Here is a 14,864-nt window from a genome sequence, read left to right on the forward strand (position 1 = left end):
TCCACACCACAACTTCCAAATTATGTAACCAATGCCGAATATATATCAAGCCTGTATGGTTACCATCATAACACTGACTTATTTGTGTGCACCAAATGATCACTTTTCTTCCTCATCACCACAAGCATCCATTCATGCTTAGCCTGTGTGTGTTTTAATGGATGGGGTGTCAAATGATAAGGCTGTGATGTACCGGTGTATTTAACTGAATGAGACAGAATGCCTGTACGTCTCTTGAGTGGGTCAACTGATGGATGCCAGTGAAAGTGAATGAGTGCAACAAATTGTATCTGTGCTCTGGCAAAGATGAAGGCGGCGGCGCCTGCAAACACCAGCGCAGAGCGTCATCGCTATCTGCATGTTAAGAGAAGTTGCGGAGGAGTCGATTACTTTTTTCTTTCAGGTCTGTGTCTCACCTCTGGGGTGGTGCAAATAGCTCCTCCCACTCAACCACCAAATGATGCACACACACACACACACACACACAGAAATTTTCCACCCAACCTCCACATACACTCTTCTCCTCATCCCTTCTCCCCCTCCCTGCAGTTTCTCCATGCAGTCTCTGAGTAATGGGGACAGATGGCTGGCAGCTTCTTGCTGTTTCTTTGGGCTCGTCCACCCCATCCCCATCCCCACCCCTCCCCACCCCCTTCTCCACTGCCCCTGGTCTCCTGCAACTGATGGCTTGGTTGCAGAGACTCCCGTGGAATAGCAATGCGGCCCATATCTCTTTCTCTGCAAGCTGAGGGGTTATAGGGGGAGAGGGGAGAGGCGGTGTGAGATGGTGGGGGTGGAGAGGGAGGATTACTGCTGACGGAGGAGAAATTCTGTAGGCTTGCAAGGGAGGACAACTACACAGACTTTGTGATGTAAGGTTGTGTGTTTGCTGCAGCTGTGCGTTCATGCATGCTTTTCTTTTCTCCTCTATTTTTGCGTGTCTGTGTGTGTGTGTGTGTCTGTGATCGCTACCGGGCTTGTCCATGCCTGAGGTACTGTACTGCACTGTGTAGGTTCACAAACACTAACTGTGCAGAGAAGGACACTGCATGTACAGCAGGCTAACCCAGGGACAAACAGAGGAGAGAGGAGGAGGAGGGACAGACCTCTGAGCGAGCCCAAAGCCGTGTGTAAGTACAGCAGTACAGTAGCTTGTGTATTCATTGGCCTAACAGTATAATTACAGTGTATAGTTGTTCACACTGACCTATTTATTATTGCTGTCTCGCTGCCGCATGTGATCCGTGTTGCTGCTGCTGCTACAGTCAAGCTACAACTCAGCCAGTACTGTTGTGTGATCTAGAAAAGGGCTTTTACCATGACTTTGGTGACACTAGTGCAATAAAAGCCTCACAAAGAGACAATTATTTGACCTTCAAAACACCAGAAAAGTCTAAAACAATAATCCCTCAGATTCAAGTAAAAGCCAAGATATTTTGAAACTTTTTGGCACACACACGTTAAAAGAATACATCAGTGTCTGTATTTCACCCACTGGGGTGGAGCTCCTGAGGTTGCAGTTCCACTTCCAAAAAAGAGAGACAGTAGACAGACAGCAGCAACATTCTTGGCCTAAAGTCTAATAATTACAGTAGCAAAATGCACTCTGGAATATTAAGTCACAACACAGGGAATGGTATATTCAGCACAAAGCAATTTTCCTTATGTGCCAAAACAGATGATACAGCAGTACCAATACAGCTGTAATAAACCCTAAAACCGTACAATCTCTAGAGGCCACGTAACGGTTATTTGCCTGACTTTGGACATTAGTGGTGACAAAGCTGTTGGCAGATAGGGAATAAATGCTGACCAAATCAAATGGATATGACTTCTATCAAGCTGCGCACCCTGACCACCCTGATCTAGTGCTGATTCCACACGCCGACCGAAGACAAAAACAGCTGATTTGATGCCAAAAGCGGCTGTTAGCGTCAGTCGGCATTGTGATGCCAGGTTGACGTGGTGGATGAAGACAGATGCCGATGATTACGGGTGGCGCGGTGGGGATAATTACGTATAATGTGCGGTTATTTGGGACAAAACATTGGGACATAGGGAAAATACAGCAGTATGAATTTAAGAAGGGGACAGGCTGAACAGCTGGGTTTAAGAATGATGACACAGGAATGGGGGATAAAGACATGGGCATGAGTTGAATGCTGATAAGCTTTTAGCCTGGAAGGGAAAAAAAAAAAAAAAAAGACTATAAAAGGCTGAACAGGGTTGGGGATGAATGTGAAGACGGGGAGATAAAGGTGAAGCTGCGAACAAGAGATCTCTGGATGTGAAGACACGCAAACAAGCAGGGGTAGCTTACATTTCTGGTCTTTCCAGGTGACAGTGGGCTCAGGCCGACCCACTGCCAGACAGTACAGGTTTACATTCTCCCCCTCGTTCACGGACACATTTTTTGAGATGTTGACGATTCTGGCCGGCACTGAAAAACAAGATCACACTGTTAAAAAATATGACCTCAAAATCCCCCTTTTTTATTTCACAGTGTAAATTCCTGCACATTGGACGGACAGGCAATCATCAGCTGATTAATGATCTGTGCCTGAGTGCTTAGTGCACTGTGCAACAATATGCTTGACCGTCTACTTAAAATGCACTGAATTCTAAAATGGGCATTAAAATCTCCTCCTGACGTCTAATCTAATTTGATCTTTAAAGAAAAGAGACATTTGTAAGTGGTAGTCATATTTTTTTTTTTTTAAATTCTGCTTTTAAATCGAAATGACCACCCCTGAATACTATTTTGCCCCAAACTCACAAAGAGTTGGAGCACTATGCATGTAGTTAGTTTGATAACAAGATGGCCCTTGAATTTAAATGGCCCATTATCATTGTTTTTAATGAGCTTGGCCCTGAGACAATTTTTGCGAAACATCTACCAAGGATCCTATTTTTCTCTATCTTGCTAGAGCTGAATACTTGCAGCAATGAAGCACAGATTGGAGTGGTGCTGAAGCTGCTCCTGCTTGATGCACTGACTTGAGGGTGTAATTATTTTGTGTGATGTCAAGCTAGGGCTGAAATTGCAGGCTACTTGGAATTAGGTGTATATGGTCATCTGTGCCAAGCCTCGGCCCCTGCAGACACAAGTGTTTGTTTGGCTGCGATGCAATGTGAAAACTCTGTTAGTGCACAGCGGACATTGTCTCTGCCACCTGTGAGCTGTGAGGCCTCGTGTTTTCATTCCAAGCAGAATGTACCTAATATATCCTGTTAAAAGTTTTCAGTTTCATGCTGCTGGTGATGTATGACTGCAATCTTCGGGGGTGGGGGGGTGGGGTGGGGTGGAGGGGGTCTGAGATCCATCCAGTGGGCAGTCCTGAGCCAATACATCATGTCACTCAGGATCAGTCGGACTCTCACTCACTTAGCTGCTGACTCGATGACTGAGCCCCAGTTTGTGGTTGTGCACTGTCAGTTATTTAGTTAGGCAGTTGGACAGCCCATTGTGTACCTCATTTCCTCCACCCACATCCTCATCCATCTGATCTGCCCAACTTTCTGTTTAACAGGTTAAACAGGTCACATGAAAATCATTGCACCTGACTTTCTGGCTATCTGTCACCTGTACCAGCTTGATTTCCTGTAGCCAGACACACACACACACACACACACATATATACGCTTAAGAAGCTGTCAAGACATAATCAAGTAATTACATCTTGATGTAACGATAAATACCAACCTTAAATACTCAAACATCAAACATTAACTCCTGAGTTGTCAGTCATACCTTTAAGCACGATTTAACAGAAAAGGAACACTGAAACATAACCATAGAAAATCTTAATTACTTCCCCTGATGTCAAACCTCAATCACACCCAATAGACAGGACTATGCTTGGATGAATGATTCAATGTATAATTAAGCCATTTAGCGGATGTTTTTTTTTTTTTTTATCCAAAGCAGTTTACAGTACCATGAGCACACACATATTTTCCTTCCTTCCTTTTATTTTCTTTTGCAGCCACAGTGGCAATCAAATCTGCAGACTCTGGATATATTAGAGAAATGAGTCACGACTTGTACTGGATGCAGAAATTACTTCGCTCATAACTGATTCCTATTGCATCTCAACTCGGCAGCCAACCTTGGACGATGAGGTAGACGTGGGCGATGCGGGGCTTGTTGTTGGCCTGGAAGGTGCAGGTGTAGGGCCCCTCGTCGGTTACCTGCACCTTGTCGATGTGGATGGAGAAGTCGCTGTTGTTGCTGTTGACAAGCGTCACGCGCTTGTCCAACGACCACTTGTCCGTCCCCGTGAACAGGATGTTAGAGCGGTTCAGCCAGGCCTTGTGGGTCACCTCCTCGTCGATCCGGCATCTGTGAGAGGACGGGAGGTGATCGACAGGTGAGAGGCCTGGCCCTATGAGGTTAACATTGTTTTGACAGGGTCGATATTGTGGGTGTCAATGCTGCGCACTGTTATATTGTTGGTTGTTACATCATATAATTGCGTGGACTGGCTTGTAAATATATTTCATTACAGCAGGTAGCAGTTGGTACAGATATAGAAACGGGTGACATATTAAAGGAAGACCTGACATGTCTTGGTAAAGTGCTGAGCACCAGAACAGCATCAGTGCTCTTTAGAATACACTGTGCAAGTGTCTTGCAGTTTGCTGAAGGCATGGGTCACCATTCCCCTCAAAAATAACCCCTCTTTTGGTGTTTTGATAACAGTGGCACGCATGTTTTAACATTGGTCCGAATTTCCCCATTGGCGTTCAATTAGTTGGAAATATAGTTACTGCAAAGGCCATAGAATATGATTCACATCAATTTTCTTACTCATCAAACCATTTGGTAACCTTGTGCTCTGTATGTAAGCATCTGCAATTCATTACGTCTCTCCACTCATTTCATTTTTTCTCCCCAACGTTTCGTTCTTCGTCTGTCTGTAACCTCTCGGGTTACGCAGAACAAATGAGCAAAATTTTATGCATCGTTCAAAATGGGTCAAATTATAAAAATAGAGATCAGTCAGAGAAAAGTATCAACGGCTTGAATGCAATCACAGTCAGTTGCGTGTGAGGCAATCGTAACGTTCGTCTTTGTTTTGACTCCAGGATGACACTAAAAACTCAATGCAGTCCAAATGCATACGATATTGATATACATGTTATCTGGCCGTATGCCCAGAAGTGGCTGTGAACTCATGCTTAAAGTAAATAACGATAAATGGAGACATATATGGAAATAATGACAGGTACGGGGAAGGAAAATAACAGCGCTGCGGTGATTAAAGAGCAGTAAATCAATTTTTCCTGCTTCATAACAGGAGCCACTGGCCACAGGTGTGACTTCAGTTCTTGACTTGGCCACTAGATGTCCTTAGCTTCAACTAGTTTGAGGACATGCCTCTGTAGTCCTCATCTTTAATTGATATGACCTGGATAAATATCACTGTTGAGGAGGATCTTAGATCACCTGCCAAGTCAGTGGCAGTGACACCAGTGAACAAAGAGCCACAGCACAGGTAGGCGAAGCTTGGAAGTCTTTGGACAAACCGGCTACAAGTCACCGGGCTGATGGTTCAGGGTGACGCACGACCTGTGAGGCAAACCGCTGCAAACAGGTGAGGAAATAAAAGAAAAGAGGAAGAAGAAAACGTTCTTGATTAAGATTCAATTTGTGTCTGGGGGGTTTAAATAAAGAGACGATATAGTAAGAAATCCCACCATAAAAAAAATAAAAAAAATAAATAAAAATTCATTATCTGTGTACAAACGCTCGATTAATCTATTTTTAAAATTAATCACTTCTGTACTGATGATGTTGCTACAAGACTGCAAGCCCAGAGGAAATAAGCACCATAATAACATCAAATGTGCCTCGTCTTAATGGCCCGCATCAAAGCCAACACAACAGCATTGTCTCAAGCATAACAACAAGTACTTGTGCCACTTGGGCAAAAGTGATTTTACATGAAAATTGAGTTTTTTATGAAGCTCTTTAGCCTTTTGTTTGTCAGCTATTGGCTGTCCAGTGCAAATTAAACTTACACAAACATTTGATTACAAAATATGCAATCGCATTTCTGCTGATGAAACTATACAGGCAGTTCTGTGCAGTGAAATCTAATCTCAGAGCACTCAATGGTCTGCGAGTAGAATTTAAAGCAATGGTTCCCGATGGGGTCGGTACCCATCCTAAACACCAAGTCTAACAGGTTGTGAGATGGTTTATAGGAAAGCAGAATATCTAATTGTCTAATCTTTGTGGGTACAGCGTTTAAATTAAACAAAAACTGAAGGAATAATCAAACCTGAAGTGTCAGAACCTGTAGACTCATGCAGCTTGTGCAAATGGGTCACAACTAGACATTTTTTTTTGTTTTCAAGCAATGAAAAGCCAACAGAGCTGAACTACTCTAGATTACCTCTAAAAACGTTCTCTGCTCTGGTAAACCAGTGACTGTGGCACAATTGTTATATCCAGAAACGAGGAGGAGATGCTCAAAGTGCTTGCAATGCAGCACGACTGTAAAAGGAAGCAAAAGGTGACACTGAGATGTTTGCAGCCAGGTGCCTTCAATTTAGAGTTTTATGTGTAAAAACACCCAAAAGACATAGATTTAGATATAGATTTGACTTCTGTGCGACTTCAATCGAACAGCTTCAGGCTACATGTCTTGATATGACAGATCAGCTTTCTGGTTTTTTATGATTGCCAACTTTTAGAGAGATTTGTTGATGTTAACAAATATTGACAGAACTGTATTTGGCCTCAGAGTAACATATTTCATTTGAGTGGAAGACCCACTTTTCTTTCAAGAAGAAAAAAAAAAAAAGAGAGTAAAAGAGGAATTTGCTCAGAGATCTGGAGAGGTGTAGGCTTATAGGTGATGGAAGTAATGTTGACTCGGATTTCTTTTCCTTTTCATTTTTTTTTTTTTGCGCTGCTGTGTATACTGCAAAGTCGGGTCACATCCATGTGAGAGGGAAAAAGCAAGTTGGCTGTTTCAGTGCTTGCTTTGCGAGCTACAAATGGCAGCTGTGATTTCTACTTTATCAGTCACAGTTAGGCAGGTGTGGTTGGATGCAGAGGCGGTCCACCTGCCGAGCTGACCTGTTTATCATTACTGTTCCATCTAAGTAAAAAGAGAAGGTGATTGTAGACGGACTGGATGACTCCAGCGACATTTGACAGATATTATTATTATTATTATTATTATTATTATTATTTAATTAGTTATATGAAAAACAAAGCTGGAAAATATGGCACAATACGGGAGTTGTGTGACAGAGAATTGGCAATTAAACTGGGATGACAGGTGGGTGGGAAAAACAAACATGTTTTTGATGTAATTAGTAGGTGCAGGTGTAGGATCAAGAGTTACCTCAAAGTGACGCTTTCTCCTTCCAACACTGTAATGTTGTCCGGCAGGTATCCGAATTCCGCTCCGTGCACACTGGACCCTGCCAAGAAAAACAAGAAGAGACCAATGAGCATCCAGTAATGGCACCAAATGCTCCGCTGGTGTTCATCAATTTCAGGTCAGGCGCTTGAGGATAGACTACCTCACCAAATCATTTCGCGCAGGGATGTGCTCTGCATCCCGCCTACTTATTTCTGAAGGGAAAGTAATAAATATACTAAACAAAAGAGTCACAATGTCTGCACTGACCCCCACACTTGAATAATGATTTGGTTTTACCCTGCATTCTGGTGGGATGCGCGTTCATTGAACAGCACTGATAATGAGCCAAGGGAAGAGGATTCACGCGGAGCTGCCGGAGCGTGAAATGAAGGGACAGCAACGGTAACAGAAGGGATGCTCATCCTGCCTACCAATACACACACGCACACACTCACAGAACAGAGGCACATGCTTACAATAGCGCGCGCACACACACACACACAAGAAAGAGACCCACATCCGGAGAACCATTAGTTGAAGAGGAAATACAAACTTGGCATCTGTGAGGTGTGTTTGACACACTCGGGTGAGAAAAAAAAAACAACAACTTTAAAACAGTTTGAAGTCATTTTTGTGAACTTGCTTGGACTGCACACAAAGATAACCAAAGACCTTATATGCTGGCAGGGATATTGCCTACTGAGGCAAGTCGCTCCCCAGTAAGACGCCTGGCTCTGTCCATCCAAAATCTGACGCCAAATCACAGCACGACACCAGATACCTCAGCTTGTGTCCTCCCTCCATCTCCGACAATCTCTTTCTCCCTCTGTCTGTAAGATGACCTCAATATCTCAATACGTTTTTGCTGCGGTCTAGCCTTGAGGTTTAATAAATGGCGACTTTATGAAATGAAGCCGCTGCAGTCAGGAGCTAAGAAGCACCTCTGCGTTTGTTAAATCGCTGCACAAAGTCAAAGGCATGTTAAGCATGCCGAGTGGGAGACCGCTAAGAGATGAGACCCGAAATGACGGCAATGCACCAGTACACGGACTGGAAATGTGGGTTTTAAATCAAAGGAAGACGCGTGTTTTGATTACAAAGAATAATGAGAGAGGCTTCAGAATTATAATGCACATCATGGATTGCTAATCAAAAGGTTTTCAAACTGCATAGCAGAAAGTCCTGCAAAGTGCCAACTACACTAAATAATAATTTATCATCTCTTAAATAAAGACTAATTATGCCTTTTCTCTTTTTCTGTGTGTTTTTGAATGTAAGAAAGTGAGCTGGCGGATCTGTGTGGATATGCCACAGTTAATACAGGCTAATATCCATGCTTGCGTATTCATATATTCATGTGTGTATGATTATGTGTGTGCACCAGTGCATGTGTTGCTCATGGTTGTGTGCATAAGCAGGTGCGGCATCGAGGCATCTGTTGCTCATGGGTATGAATGTGTACGTTTGTTTGCTGACATACCGGCGCAGAGCAAGAAAAGAGGACAAACTAATGATGCCTCAAAAGAAAACTGGCCCTGGAAATCTCCCGCTAAAAGCTGTAATCGCATTAATGGGTGCTGCTGCTGCCACTGTTGCTGTGCTATCTAGGCCGGCCAAGGATCCCAGCACTGGCTCTGTCTCTCTCTCTCTCTCTCGAAGCCTTGGGGGAGGGGCGTAGCACATTTACCATTGTGTCCAATGTTCAAAAACTGTCACAAGCTTTCGTTTATCTGCGGTTTCTACAATAGAGTAATGTTGCACAGCATCGCTGTGCTCATGCTTCCTGTCTTAGACTCAGACAGTCCTCAGCTCAAGCCTTCAGCTGTTCCCTTTCAAGTGTTCTGTACTCTACACACTAGACTTTATTTAGGTTAATTCAATTCAGTTCCAGGGCTTGGGGCTTGGAGACGAGTGTGACATGCTGTCATAAATACACACTACCCCACATACGCAATTACAGACACACACATAGAGAAAAAATGCTCTATCACATAATGTAACCACTGGGACACACATGTGATGGACACACACACACACACACAAACACACATTTTGATTGAATGAATGATGTATGCATACGCTGAATGCTCCAACAGCATTGCGAAGGTTACAAACCAGCGGGGAGCTATTCCCATTTCCCTACTCAATTCCCATTTTCACAGCTCGATTGGCACCTCACATTCTAAAACCTGTATCACCCCGCCTCCACTCCCAGGCTCCGCACAACATGATAACCAGGTCAACACACCCAGCCCACACTTCCTCTCACACACACTGAACCACGGGACCAATCACACATGTGCGAGTTTACACACACTTATGCAAACACACTCATCACCGAGACAAACCTGGCTGAGACGAAGGTTATGACTGAGTTCATCGCGGCAGCGAACACAGCAAAGATTCACTTCACAGCCTCTGTGGAAAATACTAGTCGCACAAAGTCAAAATACACACAGAGAAATGCACACCGAACACAAATACACAGATGCATTCACTACTGTAAGACCTTTTCTGACCTCCATCACTCACGTTGAACGCTCAGCCCACAGTGAACCTTGTTGCTTTGACCTTTGCACAGCTCAACAGATCTCTGTATTGAGAGATGGCACACCATCTCCATCGGGACATGAAAGTGAACTCAGGACAGCGCTGAGGTTCACACTCACCCCCCCCCCCACTTCAATCCAAAACACTGCGTGAGAAGCACTGAAACATTACAATTTGTTTTACAGCTGGACTCCATTTTGTAATATCGAAAACCTATAGCAGACCGTGATACATAAACGGCCGGCCCTCTGGAGTGTCAACTGGCTATATGCCTAGAACTGGCTGTAGCTTTATAGTTAAGGTTGATGACAGTAAGAAGAAACTGCTGTGAAACCATGAGCAGCAGCCATCCCTAGAGTCATCCTGCTATCGAGTGACTAAAAACACAAACGGTGGTAGATACAGAGGATTCAGTGACGGCATATGATGCGTTTGTTTTCAGCTTCAATGCTAAATGAGAATTTTTTAGCCCAAATTTTAGCCCAAGCGAACACACCGTAATAAAAGTGTAATGTGTACAGCGGGGTCCAAAAGTGGTCTCAGAACGGTTATTGCCTGTGCAGATATGCAGGAATATAAAGTGCACCTCCGCAGCATCTCATTTATGGGCGAGTGGGAGTGTCGGGTGTAAAACAACACAATGTAAACATCATCTGGCTTAATGACAGCATGTCTGCCTCCCTTTGATGTGCTCCACATTATTTATCCTTTTTCAGGCAATTAATTCAAATCCAGCGAGCCAAACACAACGGACATGATCAAACAGAGCAATAATGAGTCCAGAGTGCAACCAGCAAAGTCCCGTCGCATGACCAATACAGAATCTTCAGACGTCACTTTCAATCTCCGGGCTACCTTTTTGGCTTTATTGAGACCTATCTCAACTCCTGCTTGTCTCTCTGCTCCCTCCCGGGGGCTCAACATGCCGACTGATGAACTGCACCCACCAGGATTCAGGAGTCTTGCCCACAGACACTCCACAAAGGAGGTTGCTTGCCAACGGGAAAGCTTAAACTAGCGGCTACCCTGCAGACTCTAAAGTGTGGAAACGCTGCTCGAGTATACAACTTCACTAAAAGACAAAAATGGATTCGTATAGGCGTGAGAAACCCTGAGCCTAAACGTAACACAACATAGAGACATGATGAATAACCATGCAGAGCAGTGCTGGTGGTGAACACTGCGGCGGCCCCAGGTGTTGGCGTGGCCACCGGCATATTGAATTTCGCTGCACACTGTTGTCTTTCACAGCTACAGTGTGTCCTGGCTACCGGTGTCTTGTCCTTCCTATGACCTGCTGTTCTGGCAAACGAATGGAACCCCCCACCACCATACCATACATGCACACACACACACACACACACACACACACTCGAATGCTGTCCAAATGACCCCCCTTCAGGCCTCTGTCTGTGCACAATATTGAGCCTCGGTTCTAAATCTGTCTGGCATTTTTAAGAGAATAAAACGTTATAGACATGCCTGTGGGATTACACACGGGGAAAACGCGGGGCTGACAGACCATTAATTCACCACCAATACTCTAGCTCTTCCTCTGCCTCTCAGTTCTGCTGCTCTCCACCCTGCAAAAGCAGAAATCTGTTTTGCTCATCTGTGAATAACACTTTATCTATTGTTTGCCCATAGGTAGACATTCACATAATTCCCTACACCAGCGGTCCGGTGTTTTTGTCTCTGTGCTCTCCTGCATTGTGTCTTTTGTCTGTGAAAAGCGTCGCAGGGCTGTTTGTTCAGTACCCATAAGACATCTATTATGTGATTTGTATTCTCTTGACTTTTACATGCGACTGTTTGTAATTACACTTGCCACTGGCAGACACTTATGAGCAGATCTTTATTGAGCTGTACAACTTTAGCCTGCGCAGTCCTTGCAAGGCTGTCTTTGTACTGTTCATCTATTTTGCATTGCCCTTGACGATCAAATAAACACACAGAGGAGAGAAAGCTGCTTCTGAAAACATGATTGGCGTCAAGACGGATAGTGGCAGAGGCTATAGCGAAACCCTAACAATAATCTGTTTTAACGGAGGCTACTGTGGTTTTGAATTTGAAAGGGGATGGAGAGAGGCGTAGTACAAGGCTGGAAGGGAGAGGTGAAAATAGATAGCCAGGGTGAGATGAGGGCCGGGAAAAGAAAAAGCTGTAGTGGAATTTGGAATTAGAGCCTGTTGTGGAGCAGGAGAAAGTAGAACAAGTACCAGGAGTGGTAGTTATATAGTTTTAGCAGAAGGAGTATTAAGCGATAAAAGCATTATCGGCTTTACTAGTCGCAGTTGGAGGAGGAGCGATAGAGTAGCATCGATATGAAGAGGAGAGAAAAGTGCAAGGACACAGTCAGTAACGCTGGGGCAGAGAGCAGAGCAAAGGAAAGACACACCCGCATAATTAACACCGGCATGCTGCAGCCAATTAAATATTTACAGAGGCACTTCCCTCCGACACCTTGATGATGAAGAGAGGCAGCCCAAGGATTATCAGATGCCGGGAGCCTCAGGCAGGAGACAAGGGGTTGGGGGTGGGGGATTAAACATTAACCGACACAGATATCCCTTTCTCTTCCTCGTCTGATCCCATTAACTCTGGATGGCCCAAATCCAACCTCATGTCCACCTCTCTGAAGTCCTATCCTCCTGCCCTCCTCCTTCTCCTCTTCTTCTCCACTCCACTACTTATTCAGCCTCTCTACAGCCTATCGATGAAATCTCTGGCTCCTTCCACCCTCAGCACCACCTGTCAGGGACAGAACAACGGGAGAGCGGGGAGAGAGTGATGGGCAAGGAGTGAGAAACCACCTGGACGCCTCGCTCAACAGCACAACAAGATGGATATGCAGGTCGCCTGCTTTTCACAATTGCAGGTGAAGCAAAATGGATGTCGGCAGGATTCCACTTGACAGGAAATCTAAGAAATGTCAGAGAAGTCACAGTGAATGAATTGTTTTGAATCTGTCCGGTAATGTCATTTTTTCCTCCTCTCAGACCAAAGATTTTTTTTTCGTGCTGGAGGAGTGTGATGGAATGACTGAAAGAAGTGTTTACTTGACTTGTAGCTTATTTCGACATTAACTGCTCTGGAGAGCTCGTTCTGGGGCATCAGGACGACTGGTCGACATTCATCTGCTCATCATTCAAGGTCATATATTTGGCTGACCTCACAGGACCCCCCCCCCCCACCACCACATCCCAGCTATTCTGGCACACATACAAGTGCTAACACAGCTTGATCTCACAAGCATGCTGAAACACTCAGCATTTACAGAAACACAGGGGCATCACCCTTGGGTGTCTAACTTGGCCTCACCAAAGATGTGACATCTGCCCCTTTTTATTGTACACATGGCGCATCCACAATTCTGCCTCTGGTCCCCTCCCACCCAGCATCTCCTCCTCTCTCTCCCTCCCCTTGTCTCCCTCCCACGTACTAATCCCTCTTCACACATCAATCAATAGAGCACTGCAGAGTGCAGAGAGCCATACAGTACTCAATGCAGCAGTTGTACAACTTCAATGGGCAGCCACAGATCTTTACCATTGAATCAAGCGTGGCTGGGGAGAAAAGCCGAGCGTGCTAAAACCAGGGACGAGCCCCACTCTACTTTCTTTTACCCCCCATTTTCCTTGGACTGACGCCTAAACCCCTTAGCAGTCTTGAAATCAATACAGTAGTTAAACTGTTACTTCCTTTCCCACTGAGTACACACACACACACACACACACACACACACACACACACACACACACACACACACACACACACACAAACACACACACACACACACACGCGCGCCTTGCACAAGGCCCTGTAGATTCCCCTAAATACACCCTGTGCACTGGTAATTTGACAGATTTGTGGGCAAGTGCTGTCACTGCTTTAAAAGAGAAGCTTAAAATACTGATTCACCCCAAGTAGCTCTGTATCCAACATCCTCTGATAGTAACATACTTTATAAGTAGCAAAAAGGAATATAATACAGCAGCATGGTGCCCTCTGTGTAAACCTGAGTAGTAAATTCCCATTTTAGTGTCATGTTATGGTAAAAGCATACAGTAGAGGTACAATAGATGGATGGGCTGAAATATTAGTAAACTATTAGCACCTCATTGTCTCGTACTCATGCTTATCTTATTGGAAATTATGATAAAAATCTGTATTACTTTTAAAGGCACTTTGTAAAGTTTTTTGTTGAGTTATGTTAACATGTAGCGTCTCCTCCCAAATGCACTGCGTGTATCCTTGAGATTTTTTACTCAGATTTTCCTCAGAAGAAATACTATAAAATCATACACACACAACAGGGACCTGCTCTTTAAAACATTGCTCCACATGAATCTATCAAAACTATTCCATATCTCTCTCTCTCTCACACACACACACACACACACACACACACACACACACACACACACACACACACACACCAAAAAAACAAACAAAAACAAAACTGTTTTTTCTGAGACCTCTATGGTTAAGGTTTAGTTTAGTACATTTAGGCACAAAAACAACTTCGACTGCCATATTCGAAAGAAACATGGAACAATAATCTCCGATCACTTCACTTCCTTCTTCCCCCTCAAGAACAAAAGTCATGGAAAAAAAAAAAAGACTGATGCCGCCATTTTTCTTGGAAGGCTAGATTTGCAAAATCACATAAAAACAATCAGGTTACTGTTTAACAAAATGAACTGTGTTCCACTGTTTATCCACAAACATTCTGAATAACAATAAGTTTTTGATCACGATTCTAAATTTATAAATTGATTTGGACGACAAAATTCTGTAAAATGAGAACACAATATGATCATATCAACGAGAGGTACTTCAACTTGAAGTCTACAAACCATAATACTGAATTATTGCCCAGCCTTATGCTATAATGTCAAAAATAAATAAATAATAAAAGTGTGAACATGT

At 44.0% G+C, this 14,864-nt stretch overlaps 1 protein-coding gene across 1 annotated transcript in view; it reads right to left on the reverse strand.

Moving 5' to 3' along the window:
• The window catches only part of iglon5 (IgLON family member 5), an 87,115-nt gene that overhangs the window by 7,285 nt on the left and 64,966 nt on the right, over positions 1-14,864 (reverse strand). Inside the window, exons 2-4 of the mRNA XM_022764335.1 lie at positions 7,362-7,440; positions 4,110-4,342; positions 2,321-2,440 (exon numbers count right to left, since the gene is read on the reverse strand). Of these exons, the coding sequence (XP_022620056.1) occupies positions 2,321-2,440; positions 4,110-4,342; positions 7,362-7,440 (432 nt within the window). The remainder of the gene's footprint in view (positions 1-2,320; positions 2,441-4,109; positions 4,343-7,361; positions 7,441-14,864) is intronic.

This window comes from Seriola dumerili, unplaced genomic scaffold, assembly GCF_002260705.1.
Source record: "Seriola dumerili isolate Sdu_G_001 unplaced genomic scaffold, Sdu_1.0 BDQW01000533.1, whole genome shotgun sequence".
In the NCBI taxonomy this organism is placed as follows: Eukaryota; Metazoa; Chordata; class Actinopteri; order Carangiformes; family Carangidae; genus Seriola; species Seriola dumerili.